Here is a 14,392-nt window from a genome sequence, read left to right as displayed (position 1 = left end):
GCTACTTGTAGTTGTTTTTTTTTTTAAATCAATCCAATTATACTGCCAAAAATTGATTATTTTTGTTGAAAACATAATAAAGACACAAATAACATATTTACTACATTTTCTTAGTTTCTTGATGTTTTTAGGTATTGAAAGTACAAAAATTAACTACAAGTTACCTTTTTCTGCCTGTAATATGTGGTTTTCGTTGCCCACTAGTTGGTCTGCGAACACTGTTATTCTTCTTTTTGTTGCCATTTTTCTTTTTATTACTACTACTTGCTGTGCCATTTTTCTTGCTGTTGTTGTTTGAATGTAAACGTACATTAACTGGATCATAACTCTTCCGCAGAACCTGATTTATTCGATCTAAGATATTATCCACAAAACGATTGTACTTAGTTATATAAATAGGTGGAACAGCATTGTTACCATCCATCGCTCCTATAAAATAAAATGAAACAAAATAAAATAACAAATTTTTGGTTGTAATATTCATGATATGGTGTAAATAAAATAATGGTTTTTAACTGCTTATAATATAGTTGATACAGAACAAATATTGCTGCTCTCTCCTAAGATAATTTTGGCATAAAAATTCTTGATTTAGCTTTAACAAAGATGTCTGTTTTTCTCACTCTAAACTGTTTGCAGTTAACACTCACATTCATTCATTGATTATGCTTTTTACCCTTGATCAAGTGCAAAAGATATCCAATTAGCATTATTGTTACACACGTGCATACTGAGGATTGTTTTGTGTGGCATCTCATTTAATGCATGACCATTAATGTCTGTCTCCTACCAGTAAATAATAAATAAATCCAATAAATACAACTAAAGGGAGGAAAGCCAACATAAGGGCAATCCAGTGGCTTTTGAGAGTGTAACACAACAGCTGCAAATACTGCAGAATGATTATGCAGCACAATTCACGACTATGCTATAACACTGAAAAAAAAATATTGCTTTAAAATGCATAGGTCTATGTACACACAGCACCAAAAGTTTTGCATGACCTCGTTATGTCAAAATTGATGGCACAGCAAACAAAAATTGGCTCTGAAGCATGTGTATGTATTCATTTGCAGATTAGATTAGTACTTGTTCCATAGATCATGAATACGACACTTTGTAATGATGTGGAACGTGTCAGGTTAATAAAAGGTGTCTATACAAGATATTACATTACACAAAATATTACATGACACTTAATTTTTTTGTGGGGGTTGGGAAATTACCCACTTACTACATCAAAAAATTCATCTAATGAGTAGAAGGAGTTGCCATTAAGAAATTCTTTTAATTTCCTTTTAAATGCTATATGGCTATCTGTCAGACTTTTGATGCTATTAGGTAAGTGACCAAAGACTTTTGTGACAGCATAATTTACCCCCTTCTGAGCCAAAGTTAGATTTAGTTTGATTTAACCTTCAGTAGTGAAGATCATACTTTCTCCTAGTGTTGTAGCCATGTAAACTGCTATTACTTTTGAATTCGTTAGCTAATTTACTCAGATGTATATTGCCAAAATTTGCAGTCACCCTAATAGGATAAGTAGCTGAACTCAAACGTTTCAGCAGATACTCAGTGTGTTTTTTCCAGTTCAACCCCTCATCAATGCATACACCTAGAAATTTTGAATATTCTACCTTAGCTACCGATTTCTGATCGAAGTCTATATTTATTAATGGTACCATTCTATTTACTGTGTGGAACTGTATATACAGTGTTTTGTCAAAGTTTAATGAGAGCCCATTTGCAGAGAACCACTTAATGATTTTCTGAAAAACATCGTTTACAATTTCACCAGTTAATTCTTGTCTGTTGGGTGTGATAGCTATACTTGTACCATCAGCAAAAAGTACCAGCTTTGTATCTTCATGAATATAGAATGGCAAGTCATTAATATATATTAAGAACAGCAGAGGACCCAAGACCAAACCTTGCTGTACCCCATTCTTCATTGTTTCTCAGTTTGAGAAATCACCAGTTTTTTGCATATTATGTGAACCATTTATTTCAACATTTTACACTCTACCCATTAGGTATGATTTAAACCATTTGAGTGCTGTCCCAGTATTTCCAGATAACAAGATCAAAAAACTAAATAATAGAATTTGAATTCATTTTGACTATTTTTCGACCATGACTGTCTCAAGAAATATGTAAAGGTTTTTTTTTTTTTTAATTACCACTATCAGTCACAAACTTTGTCAACTATTGTATTACCTATTTATGTAGCGACATGTTTTGAGGGTTATACCTCATCTTCAGGCTAAGTGGCATTACAAAACAGCTTTACAACAAAGTCCTACTGATGTTACATAGTCTTTTCATAAATGTTGTTGTCATCTTGTGGAAGAAGAGAAAACTTGGTAAGAGGCAATGTCACTTTGGAAGCTGGACTGATGTTTGCACGAAAATGTTTTGTAATGGTCACTCACTTTGTTCTACTGGCATGGCAGTCTCGTCAATGTATGTATCTTTAATATGAAAAACAAATGAACTGACCCACTCAGCAGAGGTTTCAGAACAAAATACAGTTTTTTGTGTGATTCATTCAAGCTGAAAGTTAATGTGTACAGTGGCCATTTTTTAATTGTCATGCTAATCTGAAAATATCATAATTTTTCTTGAATATCTGCCTTTCTCTTGATCTGATTCTTAGCTGATGTTTTTAGTTTTTGTTATTTAATCTAGGGCAAGTCAAAGAATATTATACCTGTGCTTGTTATTATTTTTTGTGCCTATTGGTGGACATTTTATTATGTTTCATGTGTTCTTTATATATTGTTTCACATATTAAATTGTTGTGCATAATGCTTACTTTGGGTGTATTAATTGTAAAATTGAAGGTTTTATAATATCTTCAGTCATTATTGTCACCAGAATATATAGTTATAACAATGTACAGATTGATGTAATCATATTATGGTATTAATTGATGATCATTTTATCCAAAACTGATAGTGAAGAAGTTTTTGGTAGTACAAAATAGGACTTTCTTTAAATATTTATGAACTGTGTGGTACCACCTGCACAAAGTAGGGCTACTTTTCCTCTACAGCTTTTTTCTCTTTTATTCTAAGAGAAGTCTGTTGTGAATACTGGAAACTGCAGGGATTGTGTGGATACTGTTCCATAATTTATGGGATATACCAGCCAAATGGGACTGAAATGGTCCATGTGTTACTGACTTATGTGCTGCTGCAATCTGTTAAGCTCTGCATTGAATTGTTCCACATGTGACTTGCAAAACATTTTGGAGATTCAGGTGAGGAGTATTTTTTGCAAAATGTAATGAGCCAAGATGTACAGAAATAAAATAGTCCAGTAATAATTTTCGGGCAGTACTGGTACATCTAAAAGGTACAGTGAGCTGCCTGATGTCCAAATGCCAACATGTCTTAAAGGTCCAGAATGAATTTTTACGAGCAGTGGAGTGTGAACTGATATGAAACTTCCTGGCAGATTAAAACTGTGTATTGGACCAGAACGTGCACCTAAGACCATTGTATTTCAAAGGCAAGTGCTCAACGAACTGAGCTACACAAGCATGACTCACAACTCACTCTCACAGAAATTTTGATGTGTTAAAGGAGTTTGCACAGAGACAGATTTTGACAGTTGTAACAAACCACTGAACACACTAAACTGAAGCATATTCATGTGCTGTAGCCATTCACATTTACAGAGTAAGAAGAGTCTCGTCATAATACAATTGAGCAATACACAAATATCAAATTTTATTACAAATTGTTTGAAGAAGATCTGTGGGAGCATATTGGTACAAGTGTACAGAGCATAAAATATGTTTGTGGCTTATGCGTACTCTTTTCATCTGGAAAAGTAACTATTGATAGTGGTACAATTGTCACTGAGCACATTAACATGTAATATTGTGGTTGATGAAAATCTCTAAGACTCACATTAGAGAAATTTAATATTAGGTAGGACCATTTTAACACTGTCATTCATAAACATTTGAGCAAACAGGTCTATAAATGATTTCTGTTGCTCACACTGGTTGATGTGAAACAAGCTACATAGGTCAACAATAGAGGAAATTTAGGTAATGTGTGTCACACCACTGAGATTCAATATTTTTTGTAAACCACCATCACATAAACTGAAATCTGATGATATCAGTTTGAGTCAGAATAGGGTAGAGAACCATTACAGTTATAGTACACAGCTATCTGCATCACACATGCCAATCATTAAAAGATGTGATACACATGGTTCAACTGATTCCAAAATATCTTTCACTCTCAAATTTCAGCAACTATATAAACAATGTCAAATATGTGTTAAATGTGTGATGACAGGTAATCTTTCTTGCACATTGTAGTTTTGTATGATACCATTCACTCAATGTTTTAGACGTATATTGTATTATTTTATTAAATCTAGTGTATTTGAAACAAAGAGAAGTCATTTCATTTTAGAATTAATGTTTGTAAAAAGGGAATGTATCTCCAACCCCACTGAAATAAAGGTAGCCCCTCATCAAAGATAATCATTATTCCTTTTTTATTTAACTTGTATCTCTGCTGTTATGAACGGGATTGTTGTTTAATAGTTATACACATGAGTGAAACATATTTTCGCACAACACATGATGATTACTGTGTAATGTATGCTGATGGACTAGTGTTGCTGAATTTTTAAACCTTTAAACTATTGCTTTAATAATATGGAACAACAGGTACTTTAAAAAAATTAAATAATTGAAGCTCGTGTATTTTGTAGGGCCATGAAAAGGTTGATCATATTTCTATGAATGAATGAATAGATGGAAGGATGGATAGATGGTTATTGTAGAAGCTCTATAGATATGTACCTTGCAGTTTTATATCTGTTCACATTTTGTGTTAAATCTTTACACCTGAATTAGAGCACCTTCTAAATTCTAGAAATCATATAAAATCTATTTGTAGTTTTTGTCATTAGACACAATTTTATATATTGGAAAGGGTCAAAAACAAATTTCTAGATTTCTGTTGTTCATCATAATATCTGTAAGAATGAATTCATAGTAGCAATTTTATTATTTCTTATTGTGTTACCACTAAAAGACAAAAAATAATTCTGTTGTTCAGAAGACTCAACTAAGTAGATTCCACATAATTTCAAACACCACACTGGTTATAAGATATCTTCATTAGTATTACTATAAATGTGGCAATACTGCAGCATCAACTGCTGGAAAGTAAAGCTGTTTCCGTAGATAAAATGTACATGTACTTTTCATTCATTTGGACACATTTGAGATAATATTTATATGTATTTTTCATTCATTTGGTAATAGTCTATGTTGAATACACCGCTTGTGCTGCTTTAAAAAAAATACTTATTGAATTGATGTTATTAATAGATCCACATACCTGGTTATGATGTTTCCCTTAGATGATTACTTTTTCGCACAAAACCTGATGAAAATATAGTCTACTTACTATGAATCAACTCCTCAGATTGTTACAATGGGAAAGGCGTGAATTGTAGAAATAAGAGGAAAAGGGAAGGCAGGTTTTTGAAAGGTGAGAAACAATGGAATATTACCCAAATAAAATATGAGCATGTTACATAAAGACAATTTCAAATGATATTATTAATTAACTTTCCCATAAAAAATCTTTGAACAGTGGTAGTGCTGTGAAATAAAACTTGGAGGAATAAGGTGAAAGTCTAGAGGTATAAAAAAAGCTCATTTATTACAAAACATTTAACAGGGGGAGAAAGGTGGTAGCTTACAGTTTATGATCACCTGATTATGTGCTGCTGTCTGCAATCAAATTTATCTCATAGTTTAAGAGGTATTGTTGATATGATCAACACATCCCTGAGATACTGTCATTACATGGAATGTGTTTTTTTTTTTTTTTTTTTTTCTGCGGGGGGCGCGGGCATCATACGGTACATTCCTAAATAAACAGCACTCAACATGATAATCTCTGTACTTAGTGTTTTCTGCCATAGTTATAACTTCCATCAGTAATGCAAAATAATTATGGCAATGTAATCCACATTAGAAAATATTAAGCACCGTTTCTTCCCAGTTGTTATAGTAGCCATAGAAATTAGGTTGATGATGTTTGTGTCACAGCCTGAAAAGTCTATCTGTGCAATGAGAAATCTTGCCTGCGTATGTCTCAATAATGCATGGTGCTGGGATAAAATAATCTCTTTGAGAATTATAATCTAGGAATGAAAGTGTTTCAATTCAAGCATGAAACATGAAAAGGATGGTTGTAATAATAAGTGTACACTCAATTTATGGTGTGGAAATTTACATAAAATGTTACACTGTCCAACAGTAAAATATTGAAGATTAAAGGGCAAAATAACTTATTGATTTGGACCGCTGATTGATTAAATTCCCACCTTTTTGCAGTTTCTTCAGTTTTAATCTACAGTTCATAATCAATAGATTGTGGTCAGAGTCCACATCTGCCCCTGGAAATGTCCTACAATTTAAAATCTGATTCCTAAATCTCTGTCTTACCATTATATAATCTATCTGATACCTTTTAGTATCTCCAGGATTCTTCCTTGTATACAACCTTCTTTAATGATTCTTGAACCAATTGTTAGCTATGATTAAGTTATGATCTGTGCAAAATTCTAGCAGACGGCTTCCTCTTTCATTTCTTAGCCCCAATCCATAATCACCTACTATGTTTCCTTCTCTCCCTTTTCCTACTGACGAATTCCAGTCACCCATGACTATTAAATTTTCGTCTCCCTTCACTACCTGAAGAATTTCTTTTATCTCATCATACATTTCATTAATTTCTTCATCATCTGCAGAGCTAGTTGGCATATAAACTTGTACTGTTGTAGTAGGCATGGGCTTTGTGTCTATCTTGGCCACAATAATGCGTTCACTATGCTGTTTGTAGTAGCTTACCCGCACTCCTATTTTTTTTATTCATTATTAAACCTATTCCTGCATTACCCCTATTTGATTTTGTATTTATAACCCAGCTATATGGCTATCTGTCAGACTTTTGATGCTATTAGGTAAGTGACCAAAGACTTTTGTGACAGCATAATTTACCCCCTTCTGAGCCAAAGTTAGATTTAGTTAGATTTAACCTTGAGCAGTGAAGATCATACTTTCTCCTAGTGTTGTACCCATGTAAACTGCTATTACTTTTGAATTCATTAGGATTGTTAATAACAATATATATATATATATATATATATATATATATATATATATATATATATATATATATATATATATATATATATAAAATAGAAAGAAACTTCCACATGGGAAAAATATATTAAAAACAAAGATTCCAAGACTTACCAAGCGGGAAAGCGCTGGCAGACAGGCACATGAACAAAACACACAAACACACACACAGAATTACGAGCTTTCGCAACTGGCAGTTGCTTCGTCAGGAAAGAGGGAAGGAGAGGGGAAAATGAAAGGATGTGGGTTTTAAGGGAGAGGGTAAGGAGTCATTCCAATCCTGGGAGCGGAAAGACTTCCCTTAGGGGAAAAAAAGGACAGGTGTACACTCGCGCACACACACACACATATCCATCCGCACATACACAGACACAAGCAGACACCATTGCACGATGTTGGGTCGTGAGCGGAAGACGGCCTAACGGTGTGCGGGACCGTAGCCCAGCTTCATGGAGACGGTTGCGAATGGTCCTCGCCGATACCCCAGGAGCAACAGTGTCCCTAATTTGCTGGGAAGTGGCGGTGCGGTCCCCTACGGCACTGCGTACGATCCTACGGTCTTGGCGTGCATCCGTGCGTCGCTGCGGTCCGGTCCCAGGTCGACGGGCACGTGCACCTTCCGCCGACCACTGGCGACAACATCGATGTACTGTGGAGACCTCACGCCCCACGTGTTGAGCAATTCGGCGGTACGTCCACCCGGCCTCCCGCATGCCCACTATACGCCCTCGCTCAAAGTCCGTCAACTGCACATACGGTTCACGTCCATGCTGTCGCGGCATGCTACCAGTGTTAAAGACTACAATGGAGCTCCGTATGCCACGGCAAACTGGCTGACACTGACGGCGGTGGTGCACAAATGCTGCGCAGCTAGCGCCATTCGACGGCCAACACCGCGGTTCCTGGTGTGTCCGCTGTGCCGTGAGTGTGATCATTGCTTGTACAGCCCTCTCGCAGTGTCCGGAGCAAGTATGGTGGGTCTGACACACCGGTGTCAATGTGTTCTTTTTTCCATTTCCAGGAGTGTATAATGGCAAGTCATTAATATATATTAAGAACAGCAGAGGACCCAAGACCGAACCTTGCGGTACCCCATTCCTGATTGTTCCCCAGTTTGAGAAATCATAGGTCACCACTGGTCATCAGATGGTATAACCCTCTTTGTCAAGTATTATTATCCTTTCCAAGCCCAGTTTCCTGTTTGTGAAAGTAGGTCATCACGTTTTTTACTGCTCTGATGAATACTGTATATCTTTAGTGATTTTCCAAAGCAAGCCCATTTGTTTTTAACATTAAATGAGATTATCCCTCTGCAACGTTGCTTACCTGGTGAGGAATCAAAACCGTAGTGTGGAGGAATTATATGGGCGCCGTCCGCGGTGGTCTCGCGGTTAAGGTGCTCAGTCTGGAACTGTGCGACTGCTGCGGTTGCAGGTTCGACTCCTGCCTCAGGCATGGATGTGTGTGATGTCCTTAGGTTAGTTAGGTTTAAGTAGTTCTAAGTTCTAGGGGCTGATGACCAAAGATGTTAAGTCCCATAGTGCTCAGAGCCATTTGAATCAATTATATGGGCAACTGTTAAACAGATTTGGAGAGGTAATTACAACTACATGTAATATGGGAAGCTAGTCGGCCGCCTAGAACTGGTACAGTGTAAGCTGAATTTGTTTGTGAAGGTGTGCCGATAGCACGATGCGGCTGGACGGGCTGCCATTTCCGCTAGAGCCACGTGTGTTAGCAAAGACCAGATGTGGGAAAAATCCCAAAGCTGGGAATTTCAACGGCTGTTATTTGCAGGTACTCTGTGCAGGAGATGTTCCAGGAAATGGCGGAGTGTCAGAAAAACTTAAAGATGACAAAGTTACTGTTATTTGAGATTCGACAATAGCTCACAGTCAGATGTTAGCGAAAATCTGAATACACCTGCGCTCTCCGAAAATTGCGGCATATCAAAAGACACAGCTTTATTTCAATATCTTTAAAACTGCAGATTTAATATTTCACAGTGAATAAACATTTACACAAAGAACCTCTGAATTAACAGCTTTTAATCCCTTCATGCGATTTCAACAAACGATACCCCAGATGATAGCATTGCACTATTACTATTATGCCTGAAAGCTACGTATCTGTATCTATTTTATTTATTGATTTATGAAGTATTTTTTACCTCTTTATCATTATGCAAATGTTTGTCAGAACATTATATTCTCCGTTTTTATGCAGCAAATGAATGCAGCATGAGTATTTCATATTTTTTGTACTTGTTATTTATTTAATGAATAGTTTACTATTTTTCCAATAATTTCGTTTAAATGTTGATTGGAAGTGCTATTAAAAAAACTGTGCTAATTTAAAAGTGGCCAATGGCATGTGTTGACGAAAACTATAACTGAAAAGAAAACCAAAATATACTTCTGTTAAAAAGGCAAAAATGATTGTTTAAATAATATTTAGTGATAATCTACAGTCATTTAACATGAGCGCACTTGCACGAGAATTCTGGCATATTTATTTACGGACGAATCTTTATTTATAATTATTGTAAATTATCTGACTGCGAAAGAATTTTTATAACATGTCTTTATTTAAATGTTGTTGTAACATTGTTTAGTCCAGGAAGTGGCCATGTTAAATGAAATCATATCTGTAGAGCGATGTATTTTCGGTGGGGATGGCCGTCATCCAATGACAGTTGGACAGTGGCGGATCTCTACTGGAGTCAAATGGAGATGGGGGCTTTTCGTGTCAAAAGCTAAAGGGAGCGATTCGGGACATTTTGTGTGGAGTTGTGGAAGAAGGAAGACCTGTGTAGAGGAACGTGTGCTATTCGGTCATGTAGGTGATCGTTCCTGGGCAGTGAACGATCGCTATCATACTTATGAGGGGACTTTATATTTCGCTAGGTCTGAATGTGCTCCATAGTAGGACTTTCACTGCTTTATTTATGAAACTGAGAATAGGCAGCGTATCTTCGTATAAAGTGCGTTAATTTGTGAATCATCATGTTGTACTCTGAACTATTAACTTTACTGCATTTGATAGGGGTGTTTTTGTCTGTACTTTACCCGAATATGGCAACGGCCTTGCCGCAGTGGCTACACTGGTTCCCTTGAGATCACCGAAGTTAAGCGCTGTCGGGCGTGGTCGTCAGTTGGATGGGTGACCATCCAGGCGGCCATGCGCTGCTGACATTTTACGGGGTGCACTCAGCCTCGTGATGCCTGTTGAGGAGCTCCTCGACCGAATAGTAGCGGCTTCGGTCAAGAATACCATAATAACGACCGGGAGAGCGGTGTGCTGACTTCACGCCTATCCTATCCGCACCCTCCATGAGGATGACACGGCGGTCGGATGGTCCCGGTAGGCCACTCGTGGCCTGAAGACGGAGTGCTTTTTTTTTTCTTTAACTGAATATAGTTAGACCACTCCCCCTTATTTGTGATGTCCTTTCTTGAATCAACATTATCCACCATTATTCTCTGTCGTATACATCAATTACAGGCGTTAAAGTAGAACCCTTTTTATTAAATTATCTTTTTTTATATTTCTGTGTATTTTATTCATTCGGAATTCTAGCCAATGCATAGACTACTTGACTGCAGCATCACAGCTACAGGTTATTATTTGCAGCAAATTAGCTGTGACTACATCAAACTATTCTTTTTAAACAAAATGGTTCAAATGGTTCTGAGCACTATGGGACTTAACATCTGAGGTCATCAGTCCCCTAGAACTTAGAACTACTTAAACCTAACTAACCTAAGGACATAATACACACAACCGTGCCCGAGGCAGGGTTCGATGCTGCGACCGTAGTGGCCGCGCGGTTCCAGACTGAAGCCCCTAGAACCGCTCCGCCACCACGACCGGCCTTTTTAAACAGAACCGTGCATAGCCCCAGTACCTAAAGTATGAGTAACCACACGTAAAGACGCAATTGGTTTGCTTGTATGGACTGCTGTTTGTAAGAGCAGCTACAATCAGCAGTGACATTTAGGTAATGTCCCGTTGAGACTTAAAAACAGATTCTAACAAAACGACTAAAAGAAGTCCTAACCTGAATAAAACGTTTCCTCAGTCACTACGGATCCTGTAAGAGTTTCCCCCCTAATTGACAAGAGATGCCTGCAAGTTCTTCCTTCAGTTGCTTTTGCATCTTTGTCGTTAGCTCTGTTGCCCATGTTGGAGATGTTTGGTTTGATTGTCAATTATCATTTATGTCAGTTCAGTGCATTCTTCTATACTGCAGTGAGAAAACATATTGTTCTGCTGTAATCATTGCTAAATACTGCCATTCTGCAATTCTGTATTTTATATTATACGATATGCTTAAGCAGATAAGGTCCTGTGAATACTGTGAGCGCTGACATCACTTCCATATGCCGATAGAAAGTACATGGTCATGGTAACATGGTTTCTAATAAAGTTCACCTGTTTCACTTTATCATACGTCAAACATTATCAGTAGTCACTGTCTGTCAATATTCTTGCTTTAGCCGTCCACGACTTGGATTTTATAGGAGCCTTACATTTCTATTTCAACAGCACATCAATCATTCTTGAATTTCTTTCCCCTCCCCCTTCTCCACATCCATGGCTAAGATGATTAATGTAAGATGGTCTCGAATCAGGAGTAGAAGTATCACTATAGCTAACATCTTTTAAGAAGGTAGACGGAACAAGGCTTTGTTCACAGCTGTAGAATGACCGGTGGAGTAGAGGTGGTAGTGTACAATTTCTGACATGCGTCCATGTCCAGGTTTAAATTCTAAACGGTTCCACGGTGTCTTATAAAGCGAAATCATGGGACACCGTCGGTGCTGAAGGAAACTTTACAATTTCTGACATGTGTCCATGTCCAGGTTTAAATTGTAAACGGTTCCACGGTGTCTTATAAAGCGAAATCATGGGACACCTTCGGTGCTGACGGAAACTTTACACTCGCCGAGTCCCTCAGTGTTATTTGAGAGCAGTATACTGTGTACTGCACCAAGTTTTACCAACTTCATTCTCTCACGACCATCAACCAAGTTGATGCTACACTCCACTCCACTAGCACTTGAGGCGATCATAAGTTATACACGAATCTGTTGTAGTCCAACGTCACACTATCCTCGTCCTATATCCGCTTAATTCATATCTGAGTTTAGGTTCTTTTTTCACTGGGATAGCAACTGTCATAATGGAATGAGATTCAGTATACTAACAATTATGAGAGCTGAGCTAATATATCGAGCCCTTCTGTACGCTCAGAATCACGTAGGTTGTTAAGTTCGTCATCCTTTCTGATTGCAGATCAGTGCCAGACCTGCTAAGGGATTTAGATACTGGACAATCCAACCATCCGATAGCATATGGCATAACGAATCTGATATCAAAGGTCGTAATTAGGAATCAGGATGTTACCTTGTGCTGTATAAAATCACACTGGGGCAATCCTGGCACTGAAGCAGAAGACAAGCTAAATAAAGCAGCCATCCATTACAGAGAGATGGAACACAGGAAATTACCAACTACAGACTTTTTAAACGTTGTCAGACTAATAATCAGAGAGATAAGGGACACAGGATGGCATGAGATCTCCGAGAACAAAGGTAAAAGTTATGCCAAATAAACTTGCTGCTGGTTACTAACTTACATCGATACTTGTGAAGACTGGCGAACACTATAAAGAGCCTCACCTTCAACCACTTGTTTCACAGGAAGCATCTACATCGTTCTGGGTTGGCCGCATCCCCAGTGTGTGACCGGTAAAGGAGAGGATGTCAACTACATAACCACGCCTTTTTTGGCTGCGCGAACAGATACAGCGCTACGAATCACATACTATGTGCAACGTTTGCTGACATGTATAACCGTACTGCTACGCTTGAAAGACATTTGTATGCCTTTTTGTTTGAAGAGCAGTTCAACTTTTAGGAAGATTCCACTGTAATTTTATGCTGATGTTCCATGTCTCAAATCCTATGTGCGTATTGTTCTAAAATGTATTAATCCTTATATGTACGATAAGAGCATTACTAGGTCCTTCTCAGATGCCAATTAAAAAATAATTTATTTTTTAATTATTTATCAAGATGGGCTTTAATCATTTTCGGCAAGCTAATGTTCCGAAAGACTTCCTAAAATTTATTTTTAGTATTTGTAAAGAAAGCATTTCGAATTTTTTTTTTTTTTTCGTCAGTGATATCCTAGTGCATGCAATGCGTATCTATCCTCTTAACTGTTTGCTTGCTTACATATTTCATTGATGCTCTGTCTACATAAATTTTTATAGAGGGGAATTTACTCAACTTAATATTTGTATTGTGGTCGCATTTAGCAAGTTTAGACATGAAGCAGCTGACTTTGCCTGAACTATGTATGGTGGCAGATATGTTAGGAAACAGGAAATGTCGAAAAGCCAACGACACGTGCTGAATACTATGAATGCCACCTCTTCAGTCGCCAACGTCGGCATTTGAGGTCAACGGTCGCTGCAGCATCCGTTTCTCGCTAACTCTTTAAAGACGTAGTCCGTATGACTCGCACGTTCATCGATAACTGCAGACAGCATTAAGTGTGCAGCGACTGTCCCTGGCGACTGGATTACTTGGAGTGAGCTTTGAGGACCCTGCTCGAACAGCGGAAGTACAAATGAAAAACTGGGATTTGGCGAGTTTCTTCTTACGGAACTATGTTGAAGGTCACATCCGCCAACACACAATAAAACCATTTCGGAGTAGTCGTCATTTTGGAATGACATCTTTGAGAAACTGTCCAGCACAGCATAGCAGGCAGGAATAGGACTGTTAATAGCATCCAGTGTATGACACTAGTTTTGTGTGCGAATATTGGTAGACAGGTCAAGGTACAGGATGGGGTAAATAAAAGTAGTCTGGACGAGTGGATACAATTTTGAAACCATTTGTGGCAGCATTAACTGAGAAGTAAAGGACCCACAGTTATTTCCAACAGGACGGAATAACTGCCTTTACCGCGGGCCGAACCTTGGAGCACATTTAAATAATCTTCACTCCTGACAGTGTTGTTAGCAGAGGTCAGTCTCCGATTACTTTTTCTGCGATTACTTTGTGTGGGAGCCCTCAAGTCTAAAGTGTATCACTACATCCCTCACAGTCTTCAAGAACGGCAGCAGAACATTTCGAATGAGATTGCACTAATTCCTGCAGTCCAGTCTGACCAGAGCCGGAAGGT

General features: G+C 37.8%; 1 protein-coding gene across 1 annotated transcript in view; it reads right to left on the bottom strand.

Annotated features, from left to right (window-relative positions):
- LOC126335963 (germ cell nuclear acidic protein-like) overlaps positions 1 to 14,392 on the bottom strand; it is a 141,912-nt gene that overhangs the window by 22,207 nt on the left and 105,313 nt on the right. The window contains exon 6 of the mRNA XM_049999439.1: positions 165 to 429. Coding sequence (XP_049855396.1) covers positions 165 to 429 — 265 coding nt within the window. The remainder of the gene's footprint in view (positions 1 to 164; positions 430 to 14,392) is intronic.

The sequence above is a fragment of the Schistocerca gregaria genome, chromosome 2, assembly GCF_023897955.1.
Source record: "Schistocerca gregaria isolate iqSchGreg1 chromosome 2, iqSchGreg1.2, whole genome shotgun sequence".
Taxonomy (NCBI): domain Eukaryota; kingdom Metazoa; phylum Arthropoda; class Insecta; order Orthoptera; family Acrididae; genus Schistocerca; species Schistocerca gregaria.
The sequence above is the reverse complement of the archived record's forward strand: the minus strand, read 5'-3'. Positions and strand labels throughout refer to the sequence as shown.